Source organism: Ischnura elegans, chromosome 10 (assembly GCF_921293095.1).
Source record: "Ischnura elegans chromosome 10, ioIscEleg1.1, whole genome shotgun sequence".
In the NCBI taxonomy this organism is placed as follows: Eukaryota; Metazoa; Arthropoda; class Insecta; order Odonata; family Coenagrionidae; genus Ischnura; species Ischnura elegans.
The window spans coordinates 97318024-97332896 of NC_060255.1; the positions used below are offsets into that span (position 1 = coordinate 97318024).

At 37.8% G+C, this 14873-nt stretch overlaps 1 protein-coding gene across 1 annotated transcript; it reads left to right on the forward strand.

The window, feature by feature from the left end:
* The first annotated feature begins 27 nt into the window (after positions 1-27).
* On the forward strand, positions 28-12258 carry LOC124166545 (protein RFT1 homolog). Its single transcript, XM_046544096.1, has 9 exons — positions 28-353; positions 478-680; positions 762-951; positions 2995-3279; positions 4681-4902; positions 7483-7805; positions 10292-10420; positions 10503-10623; positions 11988-12258. The coding sequence occupies exons 1-9, from the start codon at positions 294-296 to the stop codon at positions 12141-12143; spliced, it is 1689 nt and encodes a 562-aa protein (XP_046400052.1). The 5' UTR covers positions 28-293; the 3' UTR covers positions 12144-12258.
* The last annotated feature ends 2615 nt before the right edge of the window (positions 12259-14873 follow it).

Consider the following 14873-nt stretch of genomic DNA (forward strand, 5'->3'; position numbering starts at 1 on the left):
TCTTGTGTTGTCACTTCGTGTCGAAGTTGGGAAACCAAAGTATTCGGGAACAAAATTTACTTTAATGGATTTATACTGTGTGTCATCTCCTGTAAAAGCGTAAATGTTAAGATTCATTCATCATGATTCCAAGACAATATATATGCCATCACTACACGAATGCATGGATTGTAATGGAAAATGTATTTTCTGATTATTGCGGTCTGATGAGCTGCTATCATCAGTTTTGATTGATGATTCGTCATAATATCTGTTTATCTTTGTTGAAATTCATACCTGGATCATAATTCGCAATGGCAAGAAATTTGCTCAAGAGTAGTATCAAGAACGCCACATTCAATATCATTTTTCAGGTTAGTGATTTTAGTTGGAGTCTACGAATTTGTGATCATTGAATAATCAGCTGAGTGGAAAAAACAGATGGAACATAGTTCTGGGTAAAATTATATTTGCTGTTTCGCTCTCCATTTTTCGTAGATTTTGTTCCGTGTGATCACTTTCATCACTAATGCTATTGTTCTGAGACACATCAGTCACGATGTTGTCGGTATTATGAATGTGAGGTTGTTACTTCTAGAATCCACTCTTTTGTTCTTATGCCGTGAGCCATTTCGTCGAGCATGTCTTTCAGACACCTCTCACCATATTTGGCCGCGTGTTATCAACTTAATATGGATTTCGTAAGTACTATTGATTGTTCACTCAGTAGATCCTTCTGGTTATACCCCCTTTGAATTATATTTGCCATTTTGTTTTTAAAGGTTCCCTATTTGCTTATTGCTCTCTACACTCTTGGGATACGTTTGGTTGTACATCCTTGATGTCCCTGGCGAAGATTATGCCAACGGTTATGTGATAGGTGTGTGGGCAATCATTCTTAGCTGCCTGTGTGAAATTGTATGTGAGCCGCTCTATCTTGCTGCTCAAGCGTTTTTGTATGTGAGATTTAAGGTAAGGAAATACTAATCCTTAGTTCTCCGGCTAATACGTATGGTATCTAGTTTTATCTGCTTAATTTCTTCTTGCCTTGCCTAGTTTTGCTTCTTGCTCTTCTATGCATTTTATTATTTAATCAGCGCAGTGAAAATATATTCTATGTGATGTGTTTCATTACTCTAGACTGAAGAGTTTTTTCTCACCTCCATTTTTTTGTCAGGGTAATATTATCTCTCGTGGCTAATGATGGTCCTATTTGCATATTGGGCCTTTTCACCTCAAATCAGCTGACCATCTGACCCCATCCCATTGTGCTTAGGCAGAGGGGGGTCGGATGACCATCTCTGAATTCATGCAAAAGAAGCATATGACAACTTTATTTAACAGTTGCTGGTGCCATTTACAGATCGATACCTCCAATGCAAAAACGCTCAACAATCGCCCACCGAATCAAATCCGCTCATCTAGTAGCCCAACAATACGAATCCGCTCCGCTGGCAGTGTCCAGAGAATAAACGCTCACCTCCAAGCTTGGAGAATAGCAGGAGATAATCGTTTGTGCTCCGGACACCGCTAGCTGAGCAGATTCGTATTGTTGGGCTACTAGATGAGTGGATTTGATTCGGTGGGCGATTGTTGAGCGTTTTTGCAGTGGAGGTAACGAGATGCCAACACAAGAGTCAAATATTTTCCGATTTGGGAAACACATCTTCAAACCGGCAGTGATACTGTGATAGACTTGGTTAGATGGACATACACTTGCTCAAGTCTGCAATTAATGAATCCATTGCAAGTGCATTTGAAAACAATTGGCTGATCACTATGATCGCTGCAGTGCCTTTTGAAAAGATTGACATTAGTGTCACATTTATAGGCCATTCTATGGCTTTAGGAGACCAAAATTTGAAGAGGTGTGTGCGATGCCAATTAAAAAAATTATACACAAGTTTCACCTCCCACCATTCCCGGGCTTATAACTGCTGCGGGGCACATGCAGTGGCAGATCGTTTTATTGGTAGAACAATCTAAAATCCAGCTACCCTAAGAATTTGAAAAAATAAAAGGTGGTCTCTCTTACATATTACGTGGAAAACCCACCTATGTTCGTTTTTGCCATAAAGTGTTCAACACAGTGAATAGAGAATGCAAGTAGTGTGGCAAGAACCGTATCACAGTGTTCTGCACATTTCATTAAATAATACACAATATTATGTTTGTATTTCCAAGTCTTATCTTGCCCATGCACTATCATATTTTTAAATGCTATTATAAACAAATTATCCGGCTTCATTAGTTGGGATAAAGTAATAAAATCTGTCTCTCTGACATCCAAAGACAATTTTTGTAAAGGTACCTTATGTTTCAAACATTTTTCAGAGAATATCCAGAAATGTTATAAAAGGCCATGAGATCAATTCAAAAACACCCTTCAAATCCTTTTTTCCTGAATGCATCTAAGTCAGTGGTGAAGCTACCATGGGGCGGTAGTCTTGCCAGGGGTGCAACAACCCCCAAAAAGAAAAAGCGCATAGGGCTTAAGGCCTCCCATCCTTGTTTCCCTGGATAATTGATACCTCTACTGCACAAATGCTCAACAATCACCCATCTAGTTAAATCTGCTCATCTAGCAGCTCTAGTAATACTAGATGAGTAGATTTGATTCGGAGGGCGATTGTGGAGTGTTTGTGCAGTGGAGGTATCGAAATGTAAATTGGAAAGTAAAGTTTTTTTCCTAAACTTTGTTCTATGGATTTTCATCTTCTTTCCATAAAAATTTTGTGCACTATTTGAAATCAGTCAAGTCACTATAGGGATGAAGGTGTACGTTGGACAATGGCCATTAAAAAGTGAGCGGCAACCTCTGTTTCTCAGAGAAAGAGCAACCACCCTTTGTGCCCCCAAATCGTACTAAGTTCAACAAGTTCCCCGCTCCTGCTTAAACATTAAGGGGGACTTCAAGAGGCAAAAATATTCAATGTGTAAATTTATCTTTCATACCAAACTTAATCCTTTAAGTACTTCAACTGTCTGATTATTGAGATTTTTTTCAATTGTCAGGTCATGATGGACACCGTTCACGTGATGGTGAGGACTCTTGTTTTCTCCGTAATGGTATTGAAGAATCCAGCGAATGCACTTCTAGCGTTCTCCTTAGCACAGATGCTGTCAACATTGGTCTATTCTTTTGGATATTTTGCATTCTTTGGTTGGAAAATACATAAACAGAACAGTGAAACGAAAAAATCTCTCAAAAAACCTGAGGATGAGCCAACGAGTGCTTGGCCTGAAGAATTTCCATTTAAAACCCTGCTTGACTTCTTGCCTCGTAAATTGGAAAATCAGGTGAGTTATTTCTTCTATGTTGGAGAGTTTGAAAAGTATACTATTAATCATCTCTGTGTTCTTAGGAGTGTGATATACATATATGGTGGATGATTCACATGTTTGAAAGTGCAAGTAGTATGGAATCATGTATCACCTGAATTAATCAACACAGTTTACATGATCTGCAGCTCACTGCAGTGTGTGCCAAGGACATGCAAAAATCATGATTTCAGGAAATAAGAATCAGTTCCTATCTCTAGGGCAATGAATGGATTTCCTTTTGAGGTTTTCAAAGGCTTCTCCCAGATTCATCCTGGTAGTGTTTAGATTAGTAGCCCAACACTCTATGCCTAAGCCGCCATGCATCCCTTATTATGCATGTTGATGCGCAAGAATTGTCAAAATTTTTTAAGTGTGAGAACATTTTTAGCTTGAAAACAATTAAAAATTGAAAGCATGCAATCTTGTCACAGAAAATAGTTAGCAAATTGCTAGTCAGCTTGCATACAATTAGTATAAAACAGATTTCAAAGTGGTTGCATTTCAGTCGACCCATGTACGGCCTGCTACCCATTTATGAGGAATGGTCATAAGTAAACTCTTTTTGCAATTCTAAGATCCTCTTAACTCCTCTTTCATGACTACTCTTTCAATAACCTTCACATTACGTTCATTCTTCTTCATTGCTATGAACTCAAGTAATTGTACAGTAATGTATACATTCATCCAGGATTCAATGTTTGTCGGCTCTAGCTACCCCATGGAGAGGACCCACTCCGATCCCTCAATCGACTCTTAAGTCATATTGGTCTTGATAAAAGTTATCATCAGAATTAACTTAGGTTCATGAGCTCTGTATTCTGAGGTACCTAATGGAAAAATCGTATCTCCAATATTAATACACACTTCTTGATAACTTTTGCTAAGTACATACATACTTATTAGAATTCTCCCTGTGATGGTAGTGGAAATGTGTTATTCCCTATTGCTAATGCCTACCTCCAGTCATAGGCGGATCTAGGGGGCACGTGCCCCCCCCCCCCCCAGACCCTTAAAAAATAATGCAAGATTTTTAATACGGTACCATTATCATTGCGTTCATGTTGTATTACAAAGTATCCTTGTGCCCCTACAGAACAAATCTTGGATACGGCCTTGCTTGTCCCCCCCACCCCCAGAAAGAAATCCTGGATCCGCTCATGCCTCTAGTTGTATGCATACTTTCGAAAACCCTGGCACAGTACAATGGTTCTTCATAATATTCCATTTAATTTCAATATCTTTGTAATTTGAGCAGAAATAAGTTATATAATTATCTGAAATTAGTTTGCAGCAGTTATCACTAAACTAGGAACAATTTATGTTGCAGTGGAAACCGACATTTTTACTACATCAAATATTTTTCTTCATCAAAAACAGCCCCAGGTGGATGCCCACTTGACGGAATTGGCTTGGAGTTTCAGCAAGCAAGGGATCTGGAAGCAGATTCTGACTGAAGGAGAGCGTTACTTAGCTACTGTAGTCTCTCTCTTGCCATTTTCTCATCAAGGAGCTTTGGATGTTGTGTCATCATTGGCTGCATTGCCTGCCCGATTAATTCTCAGGCCACTGGAAGACGCTGCTTATTTCTACTTCTCACAGGTAAATGAAAAGTATTGAGTGACAAGTTCTGAGCAAATTGCTTTCATAACCCAGAAAAGTCATTCCGTGGAAATCATTCACATGGTATTTACACCAAGAACCCTCAACTCCAGGCTGTTTTTTAGCCAATTGATTACTTACTCTGTAAATATAAATAAGTGGAAATGCGTAATTACTCCGTACATTAAGACTTATTAGTTAATGTCTAAATGTATGAATGCATTGATGGACATGAAAATGCACCCTGTAACCGCCCAACTTGAATGCATGAACAGAAAATATAACTTTTTCTAATTTGGTTCGTGCATTCGTACGTGTTCCGTTTCATTCTACCGAAATCGTTCATGCAATCAGACATTAACTCGTACATGTTAATTTACTGTGTAACCGGGCCTGAACACTATATGGGCGCACATCATAATTATGCTCTTTCTCATAGAAAATTTGCACAGTTGGAAAAATTGTTGTCGTCATATTATTTTGTTTTTCTTTGCTGATTGTAAACATATGTATTACTAAATAATTCTGGTACAGTACATTCCCGATTATCCGGGCTAATGATGGGGAGAGATGGCACGAATAATCGGAAAACACGGATAATCCAAACTTTCAGTTAAATGTCTTTTAATGTTCATAATTTACTTAAAACAAACAATATATTATTATTTATGCAGTTATTGTGTTGCTTTAGAGTGCTTCCAGGACTCCTTGAGAGCTTTCTTCGCCAGTTCGCGATCTTTTTTTAGCGACAATAGCGTGGATGTACTCGTATTATTAATGCTTTGCGTATGGCCTGGTTTCGAAAACCACGCATCCGTGGCTGTGTGATAACGGATACAGGAAAAAGGTTTGCACGAATGCTTCAAAACCACTGCTTCACGTCGCGAACTACACTGTCAGGCACTACGCCACGTACCCGCGTCTCGCACAAGTTGCCCGGGTTGAAACTGCTGCGGGACTTATATCCGTGATCAAGGAGCGCGGTCGCGCACTGCGAGGCTTGGAAAACAGGAACACGGTGCTCCCGTGAATGCAACTAGAGCGCGATCGCTTCCGTTTTACGAAGGGGATTCTAACGGAAATGATAAGCCCCGTATGTCCTAGCATTGATGCAGTAATTCTGATGATTTTGCGTAGGATTTTTAAAAACAAAGATCGCGGAAAAAATTGAGCGAGAGTGAAAATCATGCACGGATAATCCGCAACCCGGATAAACCGCAGCCGGATAATCGGGAGTCTACTGTATTTGTGTATGTACTCATATTCTTTTGCAATTAATGCTTTGCTTATTTAATTTTGTTAATATAATCCCATAATATGGATAACCTATTTTCTGGTTAACATCATGTGTTTTGTCCCTGAAATCTTTAATTTTAGAGAACTGTATTTTTCCCTTGCAGTGAAATGATTTACTATTTTTGAATTTCATGTGTTTGGTGTACAATTATGTTTTAAAATAGGTAAGTATCCCTAGTTAAGAATGTTATTATTATCATTCTTTTATTATCACTGACAGTTATTCTTGGAATTTTTTGAAAAAAGATGAAATTAAGATGCTTTCTTCCAATGGAGAAGAAAGCATGTGAGTGTTAGAATCAGATTCAAATTCAACATCAGTGGATTAAGAGGAAGTCGACTCTTTATCAGATAAATAATGGAATCCATAGTTATTTTTTGTACTCTTGGACTATAGATGCTTTCTTCCTGTGTTGTCAATGGGATAGTTTCCTTCATCAAAGAAAACTAAAGGCATTGATTGCGATTCATTACTCACCATTAGTGTATTCATAATATACAAATTATTTGGTTTTACAAATCCCAGTTTAGACAAATGGTAATGGTCAATTTTAACCTCATTTGAAAGAGGCCAGATTGGCAGCCATGCCACTCTACGTGACGTCACAGGGGCCTAGATACTATACGAGTAGTCAGGAGTTTTACATCGTCTGAGATTACCAATGCACGCATGAGGCACAGAGCTCAGGGACACATCTCTTAATAATCACCTAACAAAACTGCCTATGGTCGGAAAGTTTCTTTCGTTTGATAAGGTATTAATATCCTTATTTAAGCCAACGGCTACCTGCTAGCAGCCTGCATCATAGCGGTGCTTATAGCCTCGCACCAAGGGGGCCTCACACAGCTGCAGCCGGAACCAGAATGACGGGCTTTTCCCAGCATTCATACTTAGCCGTCGCAATTTCGGGTGCTTGAAATTTTTCACTTTTCATTTAATTGTGAAAAATAGATACCATTTAAATTATCTAAAAGCATGAAATATGTACTCCAGGAGTAATAATCTTTGTATTTAGGCTACAAAAAAAATAGGAAACCGCCCTAATTTCGAAATGCATTGAGTAAAGTGGAGGATGAAGTTTTGTTAATAGATACATTATAGATTGTTTCTTCCTTTTACTTTTCCCTTTCTATACAGTTTGACCTTGACTCGTCGCAGTGTTAACATGCCCAAGTGCGACGAAATCTCTGGTTCCCTTGGTGCCGTATTCAACCGCGTGCGAGGCCATGGCAATAATTGCAAATTTGTGAAATGAAATATGCAATTAAAGATCGTTTTTTTAGGTGGTCAAGAGGGGTGCAGATGCGAGAAGGAGATCACAGTTGGAGAGGGATTGGAGTGTTGCTGAAGAGGAGGCTGCCAGGGAAGCTGCTGAGGTGCTGTCGTTATTGCTCACCATGACCTCATCTATGGGCCTTCTGGCCTTGGCCCTCGGACCTCCTAACTCGGCACTCGTCCTTTATGTGTACGGAGGAAAAGGCCTCGCTGAGTCAGAGTTGGCTCCCAACCTTCTCCGCGCCCACTGCTTGTACCTTCCTCTCTTGGCGATAAATGGTGTATCAGAAGCATACTCATTTGCTGCTATGAGTCCTCCTCAACTAGATGAGTATGTCTCTTGGTCATTATTTGAGCTTTATTTAAGAATTGAAAAAGTAGATAAAGTGTCTGAATCACTTTTAGAGTGACTATGTATTTTTTTAACATTTAATGAAATTTAAACCTCTGATTCTAAGTGCCTTTCCGACAACATTTCTCCGTACATAGTTATAAAACTTCCTGGTAAACATCAGCTGTATTTCTCTGCATCTCCAGTCTATTTTTTGTGATCTCCTGGCTACCTTATTTTGTACCTTAGTAAGAATTTCTCCAATTATTTTTCATCCTGCGAAATCATTCAGTTTCAGTCATTTAAATTTTGTGCTTTTGGTATAAATTAGTCTAAATGTGAGAGAGAAGATGCAATTTTTAGAATTTGCAGGAAGTGGTGGCAAACTATTGTTGGCCGAATCAAAGTCTTTTTGCGAAATACATTTATGTCATCTTTGAATATGAATTCTCATTAATTGTTTTGAAAATACTGCAACAGCTTTTTTTTTATTTTGACGTGTCCTAAATCTCTCGGACAAGAATAAAAATCCTCGTTTTCTTAAAAAATAGTTGGTTATCCTAGTGTTGACATATTGCATGAGATTAAACTTTGCTATATGTTATATTCTTGGCCTCTTTTGCTCATTGTAGATGAATTGTCATTTACATCACTACAATTCACAGCTCTGATGAAGAAATTAGAAGTTATGGAAATGTTGGCAATGAACAAAGGGTTGAATTAATTCATCAAAACTCACTAAATTATTTTGTCTTTGAGTATCTAGATTAGAGTTGTGCGAATAGTATCCGCAAATACGCTAATACCTCGAATACTAGAAAGTATTCGATATTCAACATCTCAAATAATTATGCTGAAGGTACCATCTCGAATACCTCAAATACTTTGAATTTCGCGCCATACACTGTAGTACGCATGTCGTTGGTAGTTGAATCGGAAAAATGTAGAGAAGTCTAGTCGCTTAGAGCATGCAGCGCCGTTTTAGGCAAGTTGACGAACTATATCAAATTCCCAGATTAGAGCGGTGAAAAGAGTTCGATTGATGTGGTATTTTTTACCGAAAGCATACATCAAGTTACAATTTATGAGTTATGCTATAAATCTCTATTGTGACAGTCACAGATGAAGGGATATTTTCTCAAGATATTTGGTTTCTCCCTGCTAGCAATTCAAATTCATCGCCTTATCTCGTGAGAGCTTCCAAAGATGTGCTGAAAATAATTGAAGAAGAAGAAAATCTGGTGGAGAAGCGCATGTATTTTGCAAAATGCCTCGAATTGCCCGCTAGCACTTAACAGTAGGAGTGAGGGTAAAGCGAGCTACCTGTTGAAAATAAGAAGTTGGATGAAGCCGAGTATCAGATGGGCGTGCTGCTGAAATTGCGTTTGGTAGATAAGATTGTATGCATCAGACAGAAATCCATCGTTGCAGTGTAAATGCCGAGACGGCATGGAATCATTTTTTCGCGAGGTGGTGTGTCTCCTTAGGATATTTGAAAGAGATATTAGTTGAACAACTATGTGCCCAAATTGTAAGGAAATCACAATTACTCACCAAAATCCTGGGTTTCCTGCTGCATAGGCAACCTAGTCCAACATTCCCGCAGTCATGGTTTTTTTCGTCCATCCCCTTGAAAAACGATACATCAAGGTTCCACTGTATACCTTATTATTTATACATTCATCAAGGGAAATAGAAGAAAAAACGTAGGTTTAATATGCTTTGCATAATTCTAGTATTCGAAATTGGAGATATTCGAATATTTGAATGATGATTTAATATTCAAATTCGATATTCGAGTTTGCGAAATCTGCTATTCAACCCATCTCTAATCTAGATCGTATAATTCAATATTATACATATTCTCAGACATTAAATACAATATAACTCTCAAAATATTTCTTTATTTGCTTCATAACATTAGCTAGCTTTATACTAAATTGAAGATGAAATTTTTCGCAAAATTTAGGATTGCCTTGAATTCATATTTAAAGAGTAGCTGTATGTTGAAGCTCAAATTTGAAGTTGACTTTGGGGTTAAATATAGTCATTGTCTGTTTCAAGTTTTGTCTGAGCGCAGATGTCATCTACATAAATTTCAGGATCACTTTAGGTGTGGCTGAATACAGAAGGCATATTTTAAATTAAATTTTCCTCAATGTCTTTCTTTTACATTATTGTATTGGTTTATTTTTTATTATGGTTATATTTATGTCTTATTTATATTTTACTCGCGTAATGGGTTTTAATGCCCTTTCTAAAAAATACATATTATTATTATTATTATCTGTTGTGCAATTTCCAATTCTATAATCTGGTCACTGCTCACAATGTTAAAGTAAGCAGCATTTTGATAAAAGAAAGTTTAAAAACCGAGGTTTTTCAGTACATTTTCTTCATTGATTTTATGAAGACAACAATAGAGTATTTATCTGAATTCATGGAGTTATATTCCCAGTATTTATACATGCACTTTCATATTTTAGGTACAACCATGTGATGGCCTTGATGTCTGCTGTCTTCTTAGGGGTATCTTATGGCTTGACTTACTTCTTTGGTGCTGTTGGCTTGGTGTTTGCAAATTGTGGCAATATGTTGGCTCGAATTACACACAGGTATTGTACTAATTTTTAGGTTTATTGTGCATTATTTTTATCATTGAAGCCATCAGTATTTGAATTTAACTTTTGCTTGCAGCATAATCTTCATACAATCACGCTATTCTACTAGTAAATTGAATCCACTATATAGCCTAATTCCTGGAAGAAAGTATATTACAGCCCTGGTGTTGTCAGCATTTCTCTGTTATGTATCAGAGGTAAGGAATTTTTGACTTTAACATGCATTTCCCTGGATGAAATTCTTAAGCAATCAGTGACGAGGTAAAGTTTAGTTGATATTTTGCCTGCCACATGTCTATTGAAGTAAGGAATTTGTTTCATTTTTTATATAAATGACTAGCAATATTATCTTAGCCAGAAAGATTTAGTTTAAAGGATAATTGATGAATTATTCACTAATGTCTCATTTAGAATAGGTGTGTACCTAGATGTGTAATTTTTTGTGCCTATCCAAGGCATCTGGTTCTCCGTCATGAGTGCTGACATGTCTGCAGCCTATGAATATCCATGGTTTTAGATCTCTGTTGGGGTTCCAATGTGACTCATTTTTCTTGTATACTTATCCACTTCTTTTGTTTTACTCGGCTCCAGTTGATTTCATCAATGCTCAAGGATCCTACTTTTGATAATATGATGGTGGTGGTATCAATACTAATGCTATGATAATTGTCTGAGATCTGATAGGATAGGCAATTGGCTTTTAGATATTCTTCCATTCTTTTCAAACAATATTTGTTAATTTAAGCATACCGGGACTAGCCACGGTGATAACTTTTTACGGAGTCACCCGCAATGCACAAATAGTGCGAAAAATCCACAGAGGAAAAATCATTCGCCTTGACCGGGATTCGAACCCGGATCCCTCGATTTCCGGCTGAGTGCTTTAGCCAGTTAAGCTACCGAGGCGTCATTCTCCCCTGTGGAAATTTGTGGACTATACCGGACAAGGTGGTAAGGACTGCTGAGCATATGATGCGATTAGCAGTCCAGGTCCTATTTGTGCATTGCGGGTGACTCCGTAAAAAGTTATCACCGTGGCTAGTCCCGGTATGCTTAAATAAGTCCAGAGCGAACACCTCTAGTGTTCAAAGTTCGGGCTTTGCTCTCCGGCTGTTGCGCCATGCACACGACCTGGACTGCTAATCGCATCATATGCTCAGCAGTCCTTACCACCTTGTCCGGTATAGTCCACAAATTTCCACAGGGGAGAATGACGCCTCGGTAGCTTAACTGGCTAAAGCACTCGGCCGGAAATCGAGGGATCCGGGTTCGAATCCCGGTCAAGGCGAATGATTTTTCCTCTGTGGATTTTTCGCAATATTTGTTAAGCTGATGAAATAAAAACTTTCATTGGAAAGCCACTTAAAAGATAACCACCTTTTCAATTTTTCCAGAAATTATGCGTATGGGTGGCTGCGTTCCCCACATTTATCTACCACTGAAAAAATTTTACTATGTATTTATGAAAGCTTTTTCATGCTTCTCATGGGGTACATGTGAAGTCATGTCTGCCAAAGAGAAAGACATTAAATTTTTTGAATTTTCTATATCTTATTTTCAGAATCATCTTTATGGGAGGAATAAAATTGGTCATTTTGCTGTAAGTTTTTGCTGCCTACTGATCTCATTGGTGACGTTGCTGTTGGAGCAGCATCAGTTGTTAATGTTTGCTGTTAATAAATGGAGAGAGCACAAAGATAAAAGCAAATTACAATGATCTTAAAGAATTTTAGCTGTTGAAATTGTTAATTTATACTGTTTTTAAATCATTTATTTATGATTATTAGGTGTAAATAATGGGAAATGTAAAAAAATATCTATGTATTATATGTTTTATAAAGTTGATTTTATAGTTTTTTTGCCATCAAGGTAGACAGTTTTATTTTTCCTTCATGTCATATCCCAATCAGAATGGTGATTTAACTTTTCCTTTTATGGTGGCTTTTAGCCACAAGATTCAAGCCTGAGACGTATGCTGAAAAGTTGAGGGAGAGGATTCCTTTCTCAATTGGAATATACGAACGAGAATGATATCAAAGTATTAACAATATGGGCTCATGGACAGAAGTCCTAGGGTCTCTAAAAAAAAATACTAACTCTTGATTGACTTTGTGGTATTCCATTATAAGTTTTCCTGGATATCACACAATAGGGTAGTTTCCTTCATCAAAGAAAACGAAAGGCATTGATTGCGATTCATTACCCACCATTAGTGTATTCATAATACATAAATTATTTGGTTTTTGAAATACCGGTTTAGACGAATGGCAAGGGTCAAATTTTATCCTCATTTGAAAAAGGCCAGATTGGCGCCCATGCGATTCCACTCCACGTGACATCACAGGGACCTAGTTTCTACACGAGAGGATAGGAGTTATACATCGTCTGAGGTTACCAATGCATGCATGAGGCACAGAGCTCAGGGAAACATGTCTTAATAATCACCTATTAAAACTGGCTAAGGTCGGAAAGTTTTCTTCGTTTGATAAGGTACATATTAATAAACATTTTTTAAGCCAAGCGCTACCAGCCAGCAAGGTACTCAGCTACCCGCTAGCACCCTGCGTCCTATCAGCGCTCAGAGCCTCGATCAAGGTCACCTCACAAGGCGGGAGGCGGGAACCAGGAATGCGTCGCACGGACTTTTTCCCATCATTCCTACTTATGCGTCGCGTTTTCGCGCGCTTGAAAATTTTCACTTTTCATTTAATCGCGAAAAATAGATATCGTCATTTAAAAATCTAAAAGCGTGAAATACGTACTCCAGGAGTAATAATATTTCGATTTAGGCAATAAAAAAATAATAGGAAACCACCCTATTACTTATACCACTTCTTTTTTACAGAGCGCATCCCGGGTTTCAATGAATTATCATCATTTTCAGGTGCAAATATTCAATTTGCGCCTGAAGATGATGATAATTCATTGAAACCCTGGTCGCACTCTGTAAAAAAGAAGTGGTATAAGTAATTGTGTATATCCAGGAAAACTCCTTGGGTCTCTTTTCATAATGATGTAGATTTTACAATATACCTAATAATAATAATAATGTTTATTTGTCCAGAGATCTAGAAGTACAAGGGGTACACTGATATAGGACACGTCAGGTTAAAAAAAATATATATACAATAAATACAAATATACAATGATGCAGGAATCGTCAAACTTTGTTTAAGAATTCATCTACAGAATAATACATTCTTAATTTCAAATATTTAAGTAGGTTGGTCTTAAAAGTAGTGACACTTAATGGTGCCTTAAGTTCAGGTGGCAATTTATTGTAGAATTGAAGGCCCATACAATTTGGACCAGCGCTGGTATTCTTGGTGCGCACATACGAAACATGCAGCTGGTCAATTTGCCTCGTAGAATGATGGTGGACATCACGGTTCTTAATGTAATGAAATAGATTTCTTTTTGTGTAAGCAAGTAGATGAAAAATATACACACGTGGTAGTGGTAATATGTCCAGTTTCTTGAACAAGGGGCGACAAGGTGAATCATAGGGGGCATTGCACATCAGCCTTATAATTCACTTCTGAATTTTAAAGATTTCAGTAAAATGGGGAGAGGAACTCCAAAACAGGATACTGAAAATAATGTGCGAGTAAAATTCACTATAGTAAATGGACAATAAGACATCATTATTTACAGTGTTCCTGATGCTTCTTATGAGAAAGCATGTTGAACTGAGCTTGCTGCGCAATTTGCTGATGTGCTCTACCCATGTCATATTTTTGTTCAGGATAACTCCGAGGAACTGTGAACTGGAAATTTGTGGGAGTTGTTTCCCCTCTACAACAATTGGTATTGCTTCAGATGCTTTATTTTTGTTACAAAAATGAATAAGGCCAGATTTTTCAAGGTTCAGTTTAAGAAAATTATTTTGACACCATTCATATGAGTTTAGTGGCAGTGACTGCTGTAAGGGACAAGCTATTCAATGATGGGGCAGATACAATAACATTAGTATCGTCAGCATAGAGTATAGGTTTGACACCTGTGACAGATTTAAGAGTACCTGGAAGATCATTTATATACAGCAAAAACAGAACAGGACCCAAGACAGAGCCCTGTGGCACACCTAGTAGGACTTCTTTACCAGGAGAGATAAACTGAGTGCCATTTTTGTATAATACAACATGTTGGTGACGTCCACTCAGATACGATTCAATCCACTTATAAGGAGTACCTCGTATACCATAAAAACCCAGTTTTAGTAGGAGTAGTTGGTGATTGACAAGATCAAAGGCTTTAGAAAAGTCAAAGAAAAGACCCAGAGTCTCCGTTCTTTTGTCCAGATTTGAAAGTATGTGGGTCACCACTTCATAGGTGGCTGTGGATGTGGATTTAGATTTTCTGAACCCATTCTGAGAAGGGGACAAGAGACTAAATGACTCAAGGTATGATACCAGACGGTTGTAAAAGACCTTCTCAAAAATTTTAC